Source organism: Paroedura picta, chromosome 3 (assembly GCF_049243985.1).
Source record: "Paroedura picta isolate Pp20150507F chromosome 3, Ppicta_v3.0, whole genome shotgun sequence".
In the NCBI taxonomy this organism is placed as follows: domain Eukaryota; kingdom Metazoa; phylum Chordata; class Lepidosauria; order Squamata; family Gekkonidae; genus Paroedura; species Paroedura picta.
Window position 1 is genome coordinate 127,457,003 of NC_135371.1, and position 18,708 is coordinate 127,475,710.

Below are 18,708 nucleotides of genomic sequence, written 5' to 3' on the forward strand. Positions count from 1 at the left end.
AGTTTCACTTAGCTGGTAAGATGCCTCCCTACCATGATTCAACTGATGTGGCTGTGTGGATCCATGCTGTAGTTACCTAGATTAAAGGTATCAAGCTCATTTGTTATGAGGACCAGATCTGACATAAATGTGTCTATGTTAAGGCTGGACCATGTGTACCATGAAACATAATGCTAGGTACCAGCGATACAAACTTTATGAAGGACAGCAACTGGTATGCTCTGAGTTGGTGTGTCCTCACTGCAAGGCCCCATGAACTGTGCATGTGTGTAGAAGAATACCCACATGGACAGGCTGGAAAATCAGTGATTCAACACTAGGCAGAAACTCTTGCACTGGCTGGAGGGCCTGTTTCCAACACCAGTACTGTGAGCCCAGGCCCCAGGATAAAAACATGAATGGGCTGGTGTTACAAGCTTCCTGTTGCTGCCAAACCAACATGGAAGGGGATTGGGAAGACAAGGTGAACTAATCCCCCCCCCCAGCTCTGTAGAATCAGGGGGTGATGGTCCAGGTCTGAGGCTATGTGCACGGTAGGACCCAGGCCCAGCAAAACCCAATAAACTTAAGATGCTGAGCAGCAGCAACCAACTTGAGGGAAGGCCATCAGGCAATCCATAGTGTAACAATGCTGGGAGTTCTAGCAAGAGATAGTCAGCAAGCTGCATCCACCCCCATGCAGCAACAGTCACTCCAGGCTGAAGGCCATGCATGTGGCAGAAGCCTCAGGACAGCCAGCAACCAGTATAACCAGAGATCACTAGCACAGCCACACACACACAGAAGGTATCCGCTGCCTGTGGCTAAAGCCTCTGGGTGCTCCATGGGGCAGTGGTGAGGCCTGGCCACCATGTTATGTGCTTAGTGGTGGGACTCGCCCCCCTATGTATAGAAGAAACTGCTGACCTCAGTGCGTCAAAGCACAGCTGCCGCATGAATGCAGCAGCTGCACTGGCCACCAGCAGGCCTAAGCAGAGGATTGTCTGTACCCCCAAACGCTGATCCCTGTGACCACCCAGGACAGTATCCCTGGAACTGCAGGCCAAATGAAGAGGTGTGCAACCTCACCTTGGAACCCCAAGCTAGAATGAATGTAGCTACAGTAGCTCCCATCTTACGAGTGAGGCTGCCACTGAAGCAAAGATATTCTGCTTGACTACTGGCTTTGCCCCCTCAAGCAGCCTTCTGTTTCTTCCCCCACACCAGTTGCTCATGAGCTGGATAATATCCCTAAGTGCCAGTTCCAACTTCTGGGACTTACACCCCTGACCTAGAGGCTAGGTTATTGCAATGTTCTCTAGAAGGTCTGCCCTTAAAGACAACTGACAAACTCCAGTTAGTACAGAACACAGTGGCTCAGCTTCAGTTAGGTGCTTAAATGAATGTGCGTATAACTCCCATTCTTTATACTCTCCACTGGTTACTGATAATTGACTGGGTTTGGTTCAAATAATCTAGTCATCACCTAAAGGTAAAGGTAAAGGTATCCCCTGTGCAAGCACCGAGTCATGTCTGACCCTTGGGGTGACGCCCTCTAGCATTTTCATGGCAGACTCAATACGGGGTGGTTTGCCAGTGCCTTCCCCAGTCATGACCGTTTACCCCCCAGCAAGCTGGGTACTCATTTTACCGACCTCGGAAGGATGGAAGGCTGAGTCAACCTTGAGCCGGCTGCTGGGATTGAACTCCCAGCCTTATGGGCAAAGCTTTCAGACGGCTGCCTTACCACTCTGCGCCACAAGAGTCATCACCTACAAAGCCCCTAATGGTGTTTGATCCACATACCACATACCTCTCCTGCTATGTTCTGCCTTAACAGCTACATTCATCTGAGCAAAGCCTTTTGAAGGCACTACTCTGCAAACAGGCAGAATTGGTAGCCTCCTGAACACATGCATTCTCTGTGGGGGCCTCCCACATTGTGGGCCTATGTTTCTAGCATTTCTCAGAATCTGCAAACAGACACGTTCAGGAAGGCATTCTTACAAAGGGACTAGATCTGTATTATAATGGATTTGCTCTGGAGATTGCTTCTTTATTGGTATTATATAGCATTTTACAGTGTTTACATGTCTCACACAAATAGACACTTCACTGTAATTCAGTGTCCTCTGCCTTGGTAATCTTTTTTCAGTATGATATGTCAAAATAATATCATGTCCTTGTTCTTAGTCTATATTGACTATTTTGTTTTTTTAGTCTTTTTTCCCCCACTTGCTTGCATAGTTTTCCAGTTCTTCATCCCCAGTTCCACCGCACTGTCATCAGGTGGCTGTTTAGTATTTTCCCCTTCATTTAATTTAAAAAGTAATATAGTTTTGCATACCTAAAATCCTCCTAGGTTGTCAGAATGTCTAATAGTCTGTGTATCTGAAGAAGTGTGCTGGCACATGAGAACCTATACATAGAATTAAATTGGTTGGTCTTAAAGGTGTAGCTGGACTCACTTTGTTCCATTTTGTGTATGGTCTGATTTTCCTACCTTACTAATTGGCATTTGACCTGGTAGCAGAAGGCGTGATGGGAAACTCCATTCAACCCTCTCCCCCCCCCCCCCATGGAATCTATCCCTTTATAGAGCTGTCACCATTTATTCCTAGGTAGGTCTCTGTTTGTAATTTTTACTCACATAATTATGTTGTTTAGGTCTAGTTTTTCTCATCATGATGATGAGTAATGAGAAGAGCTGTACTACTTGATGTTTTGTCTGTCATCCTGTTCTGTTAACAGTACAGAGTAGTGTCTTTTTTTGGAGGGAGTATGGTAACTGTATTCTAGAATAACAGGCACATTTCCACGAGTAGTTTCAGATATAACTCAACAGCAAAGTGATATGACAAATATATTCTTATCTTAGTAATAAAGACTACTAAGCCTGTTGATAGTGGAATTGACAGTTTCATAGTGCCTGGATATGGTTGTGGCTCCATAATTCAAACTTTATACTAAAAATCAGATGGTGTGTTTACAATACCAAAGGAGCCTAAAAATGCATTTTAACCTGCAACTAGAATTCCTTCTCTACCAGGAAGTGAAAACTCTGCAGGCTGCAGGGGTTACCATCCTGTATGCTCGTAAACAAGGGCTATATTTTTAAAAGCTCTTTTATTTCCAGCTTTCTCTGTAGAGAAATAATTAAGCACCTGGTTGGTTGCCAGATTCCATATAAGGTTTGTTCTCAATGTTGTATTTAGTAGTAGTATGCCAAGTGTACAGCACTTCTGTTCAGAGATGGGAAGAGGGGGACAGAGAAATGAAGGAGGCAGGAATATATTTGCATGCGACCAATCGGCAATGCGAGGCTGTTCTTTTGGCTGACTTTCAAAAACCTGAAGAAAAGCAGCCACGCTAATTGTGGCTAGGTCTCAAAGTGAAAATGTTTTGTGACAGTTGAAAGAATGTAAAGAGGAAGGAAGATCGGTTTAGTGTCAGCTGCAATTAGATAATCAAAGCTTTAAAATCTTCATGTGTTGATACCTTACCTAGAGTTAAGGGGGCTGTGTGCTGCTGGAGGTGGGGGAAGGAGGGTAGAGGAGTCTCCTTGTGTGGAAAGGGCATTTCCAAAGCCGGCACAGCTAAGGCCTGAGCGAGCTTGCAGGTTTTCTGGGCGCATACTTGCACTGAGCGATTTTCTTGGCAGCTCTACAGGATGAGGCTCACTCTGTACACAGCCGACATATTGAAGCCGAGAGCCTAAGCGAACCTAGATGCAGGAGGGGAGACAGCTCTGCACACAATGTAGCGTCTCCTAGGATGGTTGGGCGACACCTTTCCTCAGGTATTTCATTACTTGTTGGCCCCGTTAGAGCAGCCAGTGGAAAAAATAGGGCAAATAGCATATGCTTCTGTTAAATCAGTTTATTACATAATGTTTCAGAGACAGCAGCAGCAGCAGCAGCAGCACAGCGTCCTAAGCTTTTGGCTGCCTTTCAGGTTTGATAAAATGGCGTCCTCAAAGAAGGAGCTGCTTGCTAAAGATATGTTACGCAGGGCAGAAAAATGAAGTTATTATTTGTCATTATTTACTGCTCTTTGGTTTTGGAGTGTTCGTATTTTATTGAGTGCTCACTATCTAATAATGAAGAATGCTGTTTTTTAATGCTGCTCAGCTGTTTTCCTGAATGCATGAAACGTCCCTACATCAGAGGAACATATTTTGTTTCATACTGTAGTGAAGAAAATTGAAAGGGTAATAAGCTTTTCCACTTGTGTTACCTATTTTTTGATTTTGTCTGTAAATAAAGCAGCTGTATTTAAGTGTTCTCTTCTCTTAACTCTTCCACATTTGCATATGCCTTTGTGGCATAGTCTGACAGCCGCAAGCATTTATGCAGTCAGTATTCTTGGTGGAGCAAACTTAACAGTCGACCTATTCCCTGAAACATTTAAACAGAATTTAGAACTCACAAATAAGGAGTTCTTGCTAGTGACATGGAAGAAACAAATAGTGTGGGGAAAGTTGACTTCCAGGATGCTTGCAAATGCATAGGTTTTCACATTTGTTCTGACCCCAGCATGTAAGTGCAAATGAAATCAAGAAGTGTTAATGTTGTTAAACATATCCTGTCAGTTTAACCTGTCTCCTTTGAATGTTTTCAGTACAATCCTGCTCATCACTGATTGAAGGAAATCCTTACTCTTTAATTCACAATAATACTATATTTTCAGTATTTTACTTGACCGCTCAAAATAGTGATTGTGCTAACAACTTGGAGGGTGAGTGTTAGAAATATTAAATCCAGATATTGATAACTTCTTATTTAAAAACCAGGCATTTTATCACCTCAGAGCTCAGGTTACATAAATCTACAGTTGGATTGGCTTATATATACAGTATTTGCTGGCGTATAAGACTACTTTTCCCCCCTGAAAAACATGCCTCCAAGTGGGGGGGGGTCGTCCTATACGCCTGGTGCACTTCAGTTGGGATAGACATAGCTGCGCGTAGTGGCCCATAGTATTGAAATGTAATGTAACAAACTCTATATTTTGAGTGGAAATGTTGGGGGGTCGTCTTATACGCCCAGTCGTCTTATACGCCGGCAAATACAGTACTTATTTACTGCATTTATACCTAACCTGTCTTCCCAATGGGGACCCAAAGTAGGTTACATTTTTCATTCCTGCACCTTATCTTAACAATGGCCCTGTGAGGTAGGCTACACTGAGAGTATGCGACTGGCTTGAATCAGAACATGTAGTTTTATTTAATGGATATCAGTTTTACAGGACACAACATTAGTGGTTATTTTCTCTAGAAGCTGTCAGTGGGTGGGGTATATTTGGGTTTTTTTACTATTGCATGTTTTATCTTTTGTAAATACTCCTGGTAGATGACAGGCCTCAGTTCCGAACCTGTCTCTGAGTGGTTCTTTCTGTTTCACCTTGTCGTTTCTAGTTAAATAGCCTAATCCTATCTCATGGCAAAATAGTGGATAAAATCTTGTGCAGGAAGGCAACACCCCTTTGCCATAGCACAGTGTGTTGGTTTCACCTACGGAACTGAAGTAATAGTTTGTATGCAGCAAGTGCTAGCATTGTCTCACAGAAACAACACTCGTAACAGACAATTACTTGGTGCTTAGAGGCTGTGTCTAATTTTGGAAATCAGTCCTGTCAATGAAACTTTTTTGTTTCTGTTTCTGAGTGTAGCAAGATACAGATTAGAACCAGCCTGCTCTCCTGTGTTCGAAATAGAATAGGGCATTTTGCTTGTATAGGTTTTTCTCAGCTCAGAAGCCTGGATTGGATCTTTCAGAACTTTTTGGCTAATGGCAACACTTTCTTTCAGCCTTATGGAGCCTTGTACCAGTGGATTTATCTCTTGCACTGTAGGAAAACCCTGGCATTAATGGATTGGAGGAAAACCCTGACATTAATGGGAAAGTTGTATAGAATCATATTTCTACATTATAATTTGTATTATTTCAATAGATTTAGTTGTGCTTTTGTTCCGTTGTGAAAGAAAACTTATTTAAAATTTGGTTTAACATTTCTGTTGCATATGGGAAAATGTTTGAACATATATTCCACTCTACCATGTCACTTCCAGAATCAATCCTATAGATTGAATGTGATAAATACATGAAAAAATACATGAGCGTAGAGGAGAATGTGAGGGTCACTGTGTGAGATATTGGTGATATATGAAAATATGGGTTTTAATCCAAGTTCTAAAAACAATTATAATTTTAAAACCATTTTAGTAGCTTTTGTGTTGCTTGTAAGCCAAGGGTTCAATATGGACTAGATTTTTTTTTCCTCAGCTTCACATTCATAAATGAGGTTGTAAAATGAGGATGTGCTTTAAGGAATGTAAGCATAACAATCAAGCCAAGAGTGCAACTGATGTATTTGGGTCAACAGCAAACTAATTTGCATCATGTTTAATTTTTCAGACCTTTGTCACAGCGGATTGGGAGACCATTATGAGAATACTCACTGGGGACAGCAGCCCACTTTCCGAAGTGAAGCCAATTGCAGCTGGGATAAAGTGATAATAGACAGGACTGACAAGGAAGCGTGGCCTTCCATTACAGGAACTGAGACTGAGTCTGCCTCAGAATGTACTACAGACACTGACTCTGCCTCCAACTGTGGCTCAGAGAACAGTAGCATGGCTACAGGGAGTGCCCAAGGCAACTTCACTGGACATACAAAGAAACCTAATGGCAATAATGGCACCAATGGAGCACTCATCCAAAGCACTTCTAACCAGAGTGCCCTTGGAGCTGGTGGAGCAAATGGAAATGGAAATGCAGCCAGAGTGTGGGGTGTTGCCACAGGTTCCAACTCTGGCTTAGCTCATTGCTCAGCCAGTGGTGGGGATGGAAAGATGGACAACATGATTGGAGATGGTAGAAGTCAAAACTGCTGGGGTGCTTCCAACTCAAATGCTGGCATTAATCTTAACCTTAATCCCAATGCCAATCCAGCTGCCTGGCCTGTACTTGGACATGAAGGAACTGTGGGAACAGGCAACCCTTCTGGTATTTGCAGTCCAGTCAGTGCCATAGGTCAGAACATGGGCAACCAGAATGGGAACCCAGCGGGCACCTTAGGTGCTTGGGGAAACTTGCTGCCGCAAGAGAGCACAGAACCACAAACGTCCACTTCTCAGAATGTGTCTTTCAGCGTACAACCTCAGAACCTTAACACTGATGGACCAAATAACGCTAACCCCATGAACTCTTCACCAAACCCTATCAATGCAATGCAGACAAATGGACTGCCGAACTGGGGCATGGCTGTTGGCATGGGGGCCATCATCCCGCCCCACCTACAAAGCCTTCCTGGTGCTAATGGGACATCAGTTTCTCAAGTTAGTGGGGGAAGTGGTGAAGGAATGGGCAATTCAGTGTGGGGGATATCCCCAGGTAATCCTGCCACAGGAAACAGCAATTCTGGGTTCAGTCAGGGGAATGGAGACACTGTGAACTCAGCATTAAGTGCTAAACAAAATGGATCCAGCAGTGCTGTGCAAAAGGAAGGAAATGGAACAAGTGCTTGGGATTCAGGTCCTCCTGCTGGTCCTGGAATTTTAGCATGGGGCAGGGGCAGTAATAACAGTGGTGTTGGTAATATGCATTCTGGTGCTTGGGGCCACCCAAGTCGCAGCACCAGTAACGGTGTTAATGGTGAATGGAGCAAGCCCCCAAACCAGCATTCCAATAATGACATCAATGGGAAAGGATCAACAGGGTGGGATAGCTCTACTGTTACCAGCCAGATTCCTGCCATGCAGCAGGGCAATGAACAAATAAACTCTTGGGCCAAAGCTGCAGCGTCTGGCAATGCAGGTAGTGAAGGAAGTAATGATAGCAATGGAAGTCAAAATGAAGGCAGTACCGGGAGGGAGGGAGCTGGAGAGGGTCGAAGAAGAGAGAAGGGGATGATAGACCAAGGGCAAGTCCAGTTGCCAAGGAATGACCTTGACCCAAGAGTTCTGTCCAACACTGGATGGGGACAGACTCCTGTAAAACAAAACACCGCCTGGGAATTTGAAGAATCTCCAAGATCTGAACGAAAGAATGACAATGGAACTGAGGCCTGGGGTTGTGCAGCTACTCAGCCTTCAAATTTGGGGGGCAAGAATGATGGGTCCATCATGAACAGTACAAATACCTCTTCAGTATCTGGGTGGGTCAGCTCTCCACCTTCAACAGTTCCAACTAATACAGGTTGGGGCGACAACAATAACAAAGCGCCAAATGGCCCTGGGGGATGGGGAGAGCCAGCAAGTTCTACTGCTGTCAATAATGCTGCTGCTGCCAAAAGTGGCCACACTTGGAGTGGGACCGCAAATCAGGAGGACAAGTCGCCTACTTGGAGTGAACCTCAGAAACCCAAATCTCAAAATTGGGGAGATGGACAAAAATCAAATCCAGGCTGGACTTCAGGGGGTGGAGAATGGGTTGATTCCTCATCTGTCCCTGGACATTTGGGAGATGGGAAAAAGAATGGGTCTGGATGGGATACTGACAATAGATCAGGGTCTGGTTGGAATGATACTACACGTTCTGGGACCAGCGGATGGGGAAATGGCACAAACAGCAAAGCTAATACAGGTACAAACTGGGGAGAATCTTTGAAACCTGCTCCCCAACAGAACTGGGCTTCTAAATCCCAGGACAACAATGTTAGTAATTGGGGAGGAGCTGCTTCTGTTAAACAGACTGGATCAGGATGGGTTGGTGGGCCAGTGCCAACCAAACAGAAGGATAGTAGTGAAGCAACTGGGTGGGAAGAGCCCTCTCCACCATCCATTCGGCGCAAGATGGAGATTGATGATGGTACCTCAGCTTGGGGTGACCCAAATTACAATAACAACAAGACTGTAAATATGTGGGATAGAAACAATCCTGTTATCCAGAGCAGTACCACAGCCACCACCACTAGCACCACAATTATCAACGCAAACATGGCTGAACCTCAGCCACCGCACCAGTCAAGTGCCCAGTCAACCCGGTCCCCGCTGCTTGGTCCAGGTACGATATAATGTTTTCTTTTCTCAACATAAGTATTGCTTACTTTGGACAGACATTTTTAATGATCATTATGTAAGCAGTATTTGGGCACCTCACTGTTATGAGATACATCTATATTTGATAAGAATAAGATATAAAATAGAGTGTAAATTATTCATTTGCATTAGAATTATGGATGGGCACACCCAGGAAAACACCTCTCAAAATGTTGCAAAATTTGCCTGGGTTATAGTTGACGACCCAGTAGCCCTGCAATCTCAGCAGCATGAGCCTCCTGTGCCCCTCAAGTGATTTTTCCATCCGGTTTGGCAGTTTGTGGTAGGACACATCTGCAGCAGATACACTGGTGCTGATCAGTTGGTCATCACAGCAATGGTGGGGGGGGAGATGAACTTCTGCAGTCCTGGAAACACCAATAGTGCCTTCCAAAGCTCAACAAACAGTGTTAGTTACCATAAGAAAGTGCATCTTCTGCTCTATGGGGGCAGAATGTATATACATACAGCAGTTTTCTGTAAGTAGTTTTCACTTACTGTTAGAGAGGGAGAGATACAGGCCTGTAGCCAGAGTTTTTTTGTTGTTGGGGCTAAAATTTTTTTGTTAAGGGAGCAGTTTAGCACAGTAGAGAACAGAGTTATACATTTTTAAACAGTGTTTCAGAGATGGACTACAGAAGGAAGGGAGAGACTCTTTAGCATTCTGAGTCTTAACTTACTGCTTCAATGCAAGGTTGCCAGTCTTCTCTTCTGCCTTTAACAGCAGCTTGATCTGAAGAAATCAGTGGTGATACTTCAGGTGGCTTGAGTATAAGCTTAAAGATGTAGTACTCATAAATGCTTAAGCATCATGTTGTTGTTACACAGAAGTAGGATAAAGATCTATTTGTATGCACCCTGAAGAATAAAATACAATCCCAGCATGAATGCACATGAAGCTGCCCCGTGATGTTCCTGGTATATTTGACATCTGGAGTGGATCATTTTTTAATCTCCCTTCTTCTTAATGACTTAATCACAGAATGAATTGCAAACGCATACAGGAATATAAGCACACTTTCATATATGCTAAATGTCTGTGATTTTGATGGCTACTATAATTCCAACTCAGTCCTAAACATGATCATAATTGGAGCTACCAAATTTTAAGTTGCTCCTCTATTATTTTAATATCAGCTGAGTCTGCAGCAAACACCAGGTAATGTTATTTACCATGAAAAACTTTTAACTGTCCCTTTTCATTAGTTAAACCTTTGTATAAAAGGCAGGATATTATTATTTCCTGGCCAGCTAGCAGCCTCAGACATTACTGGAGCAAACCAAAAGCACTCTAAACTCCCATTGACTATAGGGAAGAAGTCACTTCTCTGTTCAAATCGCTAGGACGGTAGTGTGCTTAACTCTGGGCCTTGGTCAGTCTCACTGAGGCTGTAATCTTTATGTCTCATTATAAGAAGGGCAACTCTTCTTTTTTAAGTTTCAAGGCAATTAGGATACACGAAGAGAAATTATCTGAGATCAAATATTGGCACCAACATTCTATAACCTGTTAGGCTGTGCGCAGAACTTCCCCCCAGGACAAGATGGTGTGTCTCTCAGTACTTATTGGAATGGCCTATTTGAACTTCAGCCTGACAGAATGCTGCTCCCCAAATGGCCCTAAGAAAACATCTGACTGGGATTATATCAAGTTTACTAAGTGCTCTGAGCCACCTCTCTCTCTGCTCACATTAGGCAGAGGGGCTTAGCTTCTGGCTGTCTTGCCAGAGCACCCCCCCCCATACTTATTTCTGAACACTTTCCCAGCTGGGGTGGTTTCTGGTGGACTCTTGGGGGCTTTGAGCTGTCTGTCCTTCTGGTCACGTTGAGCAGAGGACCCACCCCACCCTGATTGGGATTTGTGAACACCTCTTCCTAGACTGGGCTTGTTTCTGGTGGATTCAGGACTCTGAGCCACCCATCTCTCTGCTCATGCAAAGTAGATGTGCCTAACTACTGGGTTCCTGGGCTGAGGACCCACACCTGCCCTCATTAGGATACATCAGGGGAAGGACACTCTGACTGAGATCCAGTGGGTGTGGTGCCTATAGCATGCAAGACCTGTAGCATGTGGAGGGAGGAGGATTCTTACTTGGCATGTAGAGGAGCATCAGGGGAAGGTACCTTGCGAGTCAGATGCCTCAAACTTGCATGAGATCAGTTCTATGGATCTCCTGAAACTACATGTGTAATTTCCAAAAAGATAAATCTGCTGGAGGCACCCACTTTGGGGGGCCACTGAAGTCCAATCTGTATACAACTTGGGGGCATGTAAAGGGGCGTCCTGAGGAGATCTGCTGCAAGTTTGATGCCTCTGGATTACAAGGGTTCCATTCCATTTTATGGGTTTCCATAAAAATGAAAAACATGCCTAGTGGATGGGGGATACGCTTCTAGGTAACACTGTGTGTGAACGAGACCTTGGGGTACTTGTGGATTGTAAACTAAACATGAACAGGCAGTGTGATGCAGCGGTAAAAAAGGCGAATGCCATTTTGGGCTGTATCAACAGGGGCATCACATCAAAATCACAAGATGTCATAGTCCCATTGTATATGGCACTGGTCAGACCACACCTGGAGTACTGTGTACAGTTCTGGAGGCCTCACTTCAAGAAGGACGTAGATAAAATTGAAAGGGTACAGTGAAGAGTGACGAAGATGATCTGGGGCCAAGGGACCAAGCCCTATGAAGATAGGTTGAGGGACTTGGGAATGTTCAGCCTGGAGAAAAGGAGGTTGAGAGGGGACATGATAGCCCTCTTTAAGTATTTGAAAGGTTGTCACTTGGTGGAGGGCAGGATGCTGTTTCCATTGGCTGCAGAGGGGAGGACACACAGTAATGGGTTTAAACTTCAAGTACTACGATATAGGCTAGATATCAGGAAAAAAATTTCACAGTCAGAGTAGTTCAGCAGTGGAATAGGTTGCCTAAGGAGGTGGTGAGCTCCCTCTCACTGGCAGTCTTCAAGCAAAGGTTGGATACACACTTTTCTTGGATGCTTTAGGATGCTTAGAGCTGATCCTGCGTAGAGCAGGGGGTTGGACTAGATGGCCTGTATGGCCCCTTCCAACTCTATGATTCTATGATTCTATACACCCCTGGACTGCTGTGATTTTTCCCTAGAGAGCACTTTGCTAGGGACACCTGCTTTGGAGGGACATAACTCAGGACCTCTAAATCCAGTCATTAACAAACTTGAAAGACAGGTAGAAGAGAGGCAACTGCCAAACTCACAATGGATTTGGCATCTCTAGCATACTTGGGAGAGGGGGAGGGGCTTCTACTGCATCATAAACCAGTTTGGGAAATTGGAAGGTTTATGATCGCTTATGCTGGCCCATGAACCACAAACTTCAATTTTCCAACTTTGTACCCATCCCTAATTATAATATGTCATTTTATTTCCATTTCAAAGACTAGACTAGACCTGTAACATTAACATTTCAGACAAATAATTACTAACACAAACATAAGTGTTGCAGGCCATGTAGTTCCGAATAAATCTGTGGAATATTTTTGAAGCACAAACACATAAACATACAGTTTCCTCTACTGAAGCCATAGAACAAAATAAAAAAGATACAAAGAATGAACAGATTCTAAAATTACTTTGGTAATTGGTCAGATACTCACAATCCTTGTTTTAGAATGGCTAAACATGTAGGTATGTTTAAAATTAAATATGAATGTATCTGTTTAATATAATGGTTGTCAATGTGAATATGATTGCAAGCTCTTAAAATAACAGACTTGAAATATCCTCTTCACATTGTTTAGTATATTTTATAATGTATATTCATTATGTTTATTTTTTTATTATTATTCTATGCTGTCCAGTCTTTGGTGTCCATTTTTAGACATCATACATCTGTTTCTCATTATCTCTTCTTCTGCCTCTTTCCAAAGATATATTTCTTCATTTGTGTCTGTTATCCAAGAGTCTACATGCTTTTTGAAAGTACTAATTTTCATTCATAATCTCATACAATGAACTTTTTGTGTTGAGAAAATGTTATGTAGTGAACACAGAAACCATCTGTGATCTGTGTTGTCCCACAAAGATGAAATTTATACTCCCTCTTTTTTTTAACAGTAATGAAAGAAACATTCCATAATCTCCTACAGTTTTAGCTAATTCTTAAGTTTTAGCTTATTGGATCATTACAGGAAGAATGCTTTTATTGAAAACTTCTTGTTTACTCAGTTTAACTTGTGCTGTTCCACTCGCTTTGTTTCACTCAGTGTTTAAAAAAAAAACACTTTTGCAGGCTATGTTTCATCAGCTACAGCTACAGTTCTCTATTGCTTATTTACTGGGGACATCATGTCCCAAGGAGTTTTACAGAAATCCTTCAATTGGATTTGGTCAGGCTTGCTATAGTCAGTCCTGCCTGTAGAGCCCTGAGCTTCTAAACTTACTGCATTTTCTCAAATGGAAGTGAATACAAAGCCAGCAGTTGCTAGCACTCAAACTTGTCTATGGAAGTGGTGATCACAATAATCTTCTCTGGATCATATCACCAAGGTCGGGAAGAATTTTAAATGTATATTTGTATGGAACAATTGGAAATGATTGTTAAGGATTTTGTTGAAGGCAGTGATCTTTATTCAGCCCCTTTCTAGTGCTCCCAGGATCAGTATATCCTTGAGCATATAGGAGCCAGGCAAGAACCGCTGCATGCACCTTCAGCCCCCTTGGCAAGTCAGGAACCCTCCCATACAAGCATTTAGCAGTCAATAAACTATTATGGAAATATGTATGACCATATTCCAGCAGTCCTGTATGTCAGGAAGTGATAGAAAATGGGAGAATGGTGATAATCACCAATAAATAAACAAGAAGTCTTCTGATTTTTGTCAGTGATAGGAGTTTAGCAATAGCTATATGCCTTGTGGAGAAGGCAGAAGGCAGAATCCTGTTGGTTAGCATGCTGGAGCTCCCTCCCCTGCAAGGAAAACCAGAACAGTAAACTTTTAGATAAACAAATAATAGCAAATGCACACATGCAGTGAGTTGGATCCTGCAATGTTTCACTCCAATGAAAGAAGACTTGTGGTAGGAGAAAGATTCTTGTGTTGGAGGAAGATTTCCATAGGATTCAGTCCATAAGAATGTTTTTCTTAATTGATAAAAGTGGATTCTTAAGAATGTGCAGTTCCTCAATTGATATCTGCTTCTGACTTGTTAACCTCTCAATTTCTTTTCTGCTTTGACCCATTGCCATTGCCATCCTTCTTCCTTCCATCCCTCTGGACCTACTTGACCTGCCCATGCAGCTTTTTCCACATTAACTCCTGCCCACTCTAGCTATTTTTACCCTAACTGTATGATCTACTGCCCAAATGGTGACGGAGAGCTCACAATATCACAAGATCCCCCCGCCCCCAATTTTCCTTTGATTTTATGTTTAAAAACAAATAATTCAGGGCTCCTCCAAGTTTATAGAAATGGTTTTATGATCTGTACACAGCCTCATTGTGTGGAATTTTTTTAATCTACACTTTGAGGCCATTGTTCAGAACTAGATATATTGATTATTGGAATCAGAAAGGATTGTTAGGTAAAGGGAAATATGAGAAAGAACCATGTACATGAGTGTCTTCCACTGATAGATATCATGATTCCACCCAAATGGTCATAATGGGTCAGTTCTGAAATACCATGATGGAAGAACAATCCTTTCTGCGTGAGCGATGGCATCATCACGAATGCCTGAATGCATGCAAATTGATTTTTCTGCGATTAGATTCTTGAGTAGAAACCACACCTTACATCAGAATGTGGAGTGAAATGATTGTTGGTACTTCTACACCATACTTTAAATGCTATCTCTCCATTAACTGCAAATCATATTCAAGATCTTGTATTATTATCCAGAGAAACTGCAGTCTAATAACGAGAGATGAAAGTCAATTTAAAAGCCATAAAAATAACATAGTAAATTAGACATGAAAAGCTCTTACTTCCCATTTTCAGGTTTTTGGAAGCCAAATTGTTTATCTGTCTGCACATATATATGATGTAATCTGACATTTTAAACTATTAATTGGCTCAGACTTAAGCATATATTTCTGTGATCCAGCACAGTCTATTATTTAGGAAGATGGCTTTTTAGATGATGTGAATAATAGTATCTCCTGATGTATTAGACTCCCTTCTAAGTGATCTAAACATCTGCTGGATCAGACCAGTGATCTATCTAGTCTAGCATCTTGTCTTACACAGTGGGAAACTAGTTCCTCTGGAGGTCCAACAACAAGTCAAAGAGGCCAGTGTCTTCTCCAATGTTATCTTCTGGCACTGGTATTCAGAAATTTGCTGCCTCTGAATGTGGGTGTTCCCTTTAGTCACTATGGTTGGTAGCCACTGATTGATCTATCCTCCATTAATCTGTCGAATGCTGTTTTAAAGCTTGCTATGACTGTGGCCATCACTACATCCTCTGTCAGTGAATTCCGCATTTTAATCACTTTCTGTGTAAAGAAGTATTTAGAATCACAGATTAATAGAGTTGGAAGGGACCTCCTGGGTCCTCTAGTCCAACCCCCTGCACTATGCAGGACACTCACAACCTGCACTATGCAGGACGCTCATCCACTGTAACCTGCCATCCCCTTGAACCTTCACAGAAACAGCCTCTCCATCAGATGGCTATCCAGCCTCTGTTTAAAAAATGCCAAAGATTGAGAATCCATCAGTTCCCAAGGAACTGTTCCACTGAGAAACCACAGGAACTTCTTCCAGATGTTTAGACAGAATTTCTTTTAAATTAATTTCATCCCATTGGTTCTGGTCCGTCCCTCCAGGGCAAGAGAGAACAACTCTGTTCCATCCTCTATATGACCCATTATGCACGGGGGTTTTAGCGCACATTCGGGGTGGAATGGCGGCGACTAAAATCACGGATAACGCACGGAGCCGGCTGCAACCGGCTGCAGCTTCGGTGCATGCCGCCGAAAAAGCCGCGTCAGTGAAACGCGGAAGAAAGCGCAGCTTCCGGGTGAGCGGGGCGCAACCAGAAGCGGCGCCCAGATCGGCGCGTGCATAATCGGTTACTCTGGGTTTTGCCGCCGTCGCGCCCCGCCCCGCCCCGTGCATAACCGGTATGCATCGCGTCTTCCCCCTCCGCGTTTTCCACGTGACCCGAAATCGCCGTTTCGGCGGCCGTGCATAATGGGCCTATGGCAGCCTTTTAAATAGTTAAAAATAGTTATTAGATCCCCTCTTAGTTGGCTCCTCTCCAGGCTAAACAGACCAAGCTCTCCCAACCTTTCCTCATATGCCTTGGTCTCCAAACCCCTCACCATCTTTGTTGCCCTCCTCTGGACATGCTCCAGTTTGTCTATATCCCTCTTCAACTGGGGTGCCCAAAGCTGAACACAGTACTGCAAGTGAGGCTGAACCAGAACAGAGCAAAGTGGCACCATCACCTCCCGTGATCTGAACCATATGCCATTTGATACAGCCCCAAATCCCATTTGCCTTCTTAGCCACCGAGTCACACTGTTGACTCACGTATGGTCTACTAAGATTCCTAGATCCTTTTGCACATACTACTGTCAAGTCAAGTCTCCCCCATCCTACCTTGGTGTATATGTTTTTTTCTACCTAAATGCAGAACTTTACATTTAGTCCCTATTGAACTTCATTTTATTCAGTTTAGCCCTCTTCTCATGCCTATCAAGATCATCCTGTATTCTGTTGCTGTCTTCTATTGTGTTTGCTACCCCTCCCAGTTAAGTATCGTCTGCAAATTTAATAAGTATCCCCTATAAACCCTCATCCAAATCATTTATAAATATGTTGAACAACACAGGTCCCAGGACAGATCCATGGGGCACTCCACTTGTCACTTTTCTCCAAGAGTATGCTGAACCATTAGCAAGAACCCTTTGAGAACGATCTGTCAACCAGTTATCAATGATCCAGGATCCATACTGCATTTTAACAACTTGTTAACAAAAATATCATGTGGAAAATTATCAAAAGCTTTACTGAAATCTAGATAAACTATGTCCACAGTATTCCCCTGATCCAGCGCTTTCTCAAAAAAAAAGAGATAAGATTGGTCTGACATGACTTGTTCTTGCAAAACCCATGCTATGTCTTAGAAATCACAGCTCTCTGTTCCAGCTGCTCAATGATTGACTGTTTGATCATTTGTTCCAAATGTTGCCTGCTACAGATGTCAAGCTGACGGGTCAATAATTACCCAGATCTTCCTTTTCCCCTTTCTTAAAGATGGGGACAACATTTGCCTGCCTCCAATCGTCTGGCACCTCACCTGTTCTCCAAAAAGTGTAAAAAATAATGGACAGAGGGGTCAGAGATGAACTCTGCAAGTTCTTTTAGTACCCTTGGATGCAATTCATCTGACCCAGAAGTCTTTGTTTCATTTAAAGAAACTACAGTATTTGCTGGCGTATAAGACTACTTTTCCCCCCTGAAAAATATGCCTCCAAGTGGGGGGGTCGTCCTATACACCGGGTGCACTTCAGTTGGGATAGACATAGCTGCCCATAGTGGCCCATAGTACTGTAATGTAATGTAACAAACTCTATATTTTGGGTGGAAATGTTGGGGGGTCGTCTTATACGCCGGCAAATACGGTAGGTGTTTATAGACTGCCCCCACAGTGATCCTAGGCCCCCATTCCGATCCCCCCTGTTGTGATATGTTTTTGCCACATTGAGCACTATTTCCCTCACAAGAGAAGGACAAATAGGAGTTAAACAATTCAGCCCTCTCTTCATCATCAGTTATTATTTCACTTTCCTTTTCTCGCAGTGGTCCTGCAGAGTCCCTACTCTAACTTTAAATATAACTAAAGAAGCCTTTTTTTTTTGCTAAGTTTAGCACTTCTCACTCCTCTACTTTCCACTTCAACCACGCAGAGCCAGCAGCATTATTATTTTTTAAATGTATAAAAATATTGCTTTTCATAAAGTGCTTTTTGTGAAGAACCAGTGTTGTGTAGGGGTTAGAGTTTCAAACTAGCATCTGGGATACCGTATTCTGCCATGGAAACATGCTAGGAAACCTTAGGCCAGTATCATACATTCAGCCTAAGCTATCTTTGACAATGGTTGTATGGATAAAATGGCAGAGAGGAGAATGATGTGAGCTGCTGTGAGTTCCTAGTGGGGAGAAAGGTGGGGTCGTATAAGTCAGGTATATAAATCAGTTGTTTGAGGAAGTCAACAGTCACCAACACACTCATTTCCCCTAAAAGATTTTACAACCACCATAGTAATGATCCTCTACACTTTTTGCACTTAATTTGATCTCTTGAGAACTTGACAAACTATGGGTGTCTTAACTCATTATTGTTTTCTTTGTAATTACAAGTAATTTGCTAGGGCATGAGCTCCCTTGTTGTGCATAATAATTTACATAATATTGTATGGCTCAAAACAGAATGTCTTTAACATAATGACTTTACATTGTGGATTGGCAGAGATTAATCATTATTACATTATGGATTTACATTATTACATCATGGATTGGCAGCAATTAATCGTCATTTGTATTTAAAGAGTGTCCAGGGGAACTGGTTTCTCTTTATTTAATAAATGAATACCTGTTGAAGTGGAAATTGTAGTACTAGAGCTGAGATTAAATGTATTATTGCAAAGGTTGGAAGCTCTTCAAATGATGTGTTGTGGCTTCCTTTCTAATCATA

General features: G+C 42.8%; 1 protein-coding gene across 5 annotated transcripts in view; it reads left to right on the top strand.

Moving 5' to 3' along the window:
- Positions 1–18,708, top strand: part of TNRC6C (trinucleotide repeat containing adaptor 6C) — a 176,452-nt gene that overhangs the window by 94,369 nt on the left and 63,375 nt on the right. For 4 of the 5 annotated variants that reach the window (XM_077327647.1, XM_077327644.1, XM_077327645.1 and 1 more), the window contains exon 5: positions 6,399–8,987. In XM_077327647.1, the coding sequence (XP_077183762.1) occupies positions 6,399–8,987 (2,589 nt within the window). Of the gene's footprint in view, positions 1–3,563; positions 3,779–6,398; positions 8,988–18,708 lie in introns of those variants that run through there. The other variant, XM_077327649.1, reaches the window with a different exon arrangement.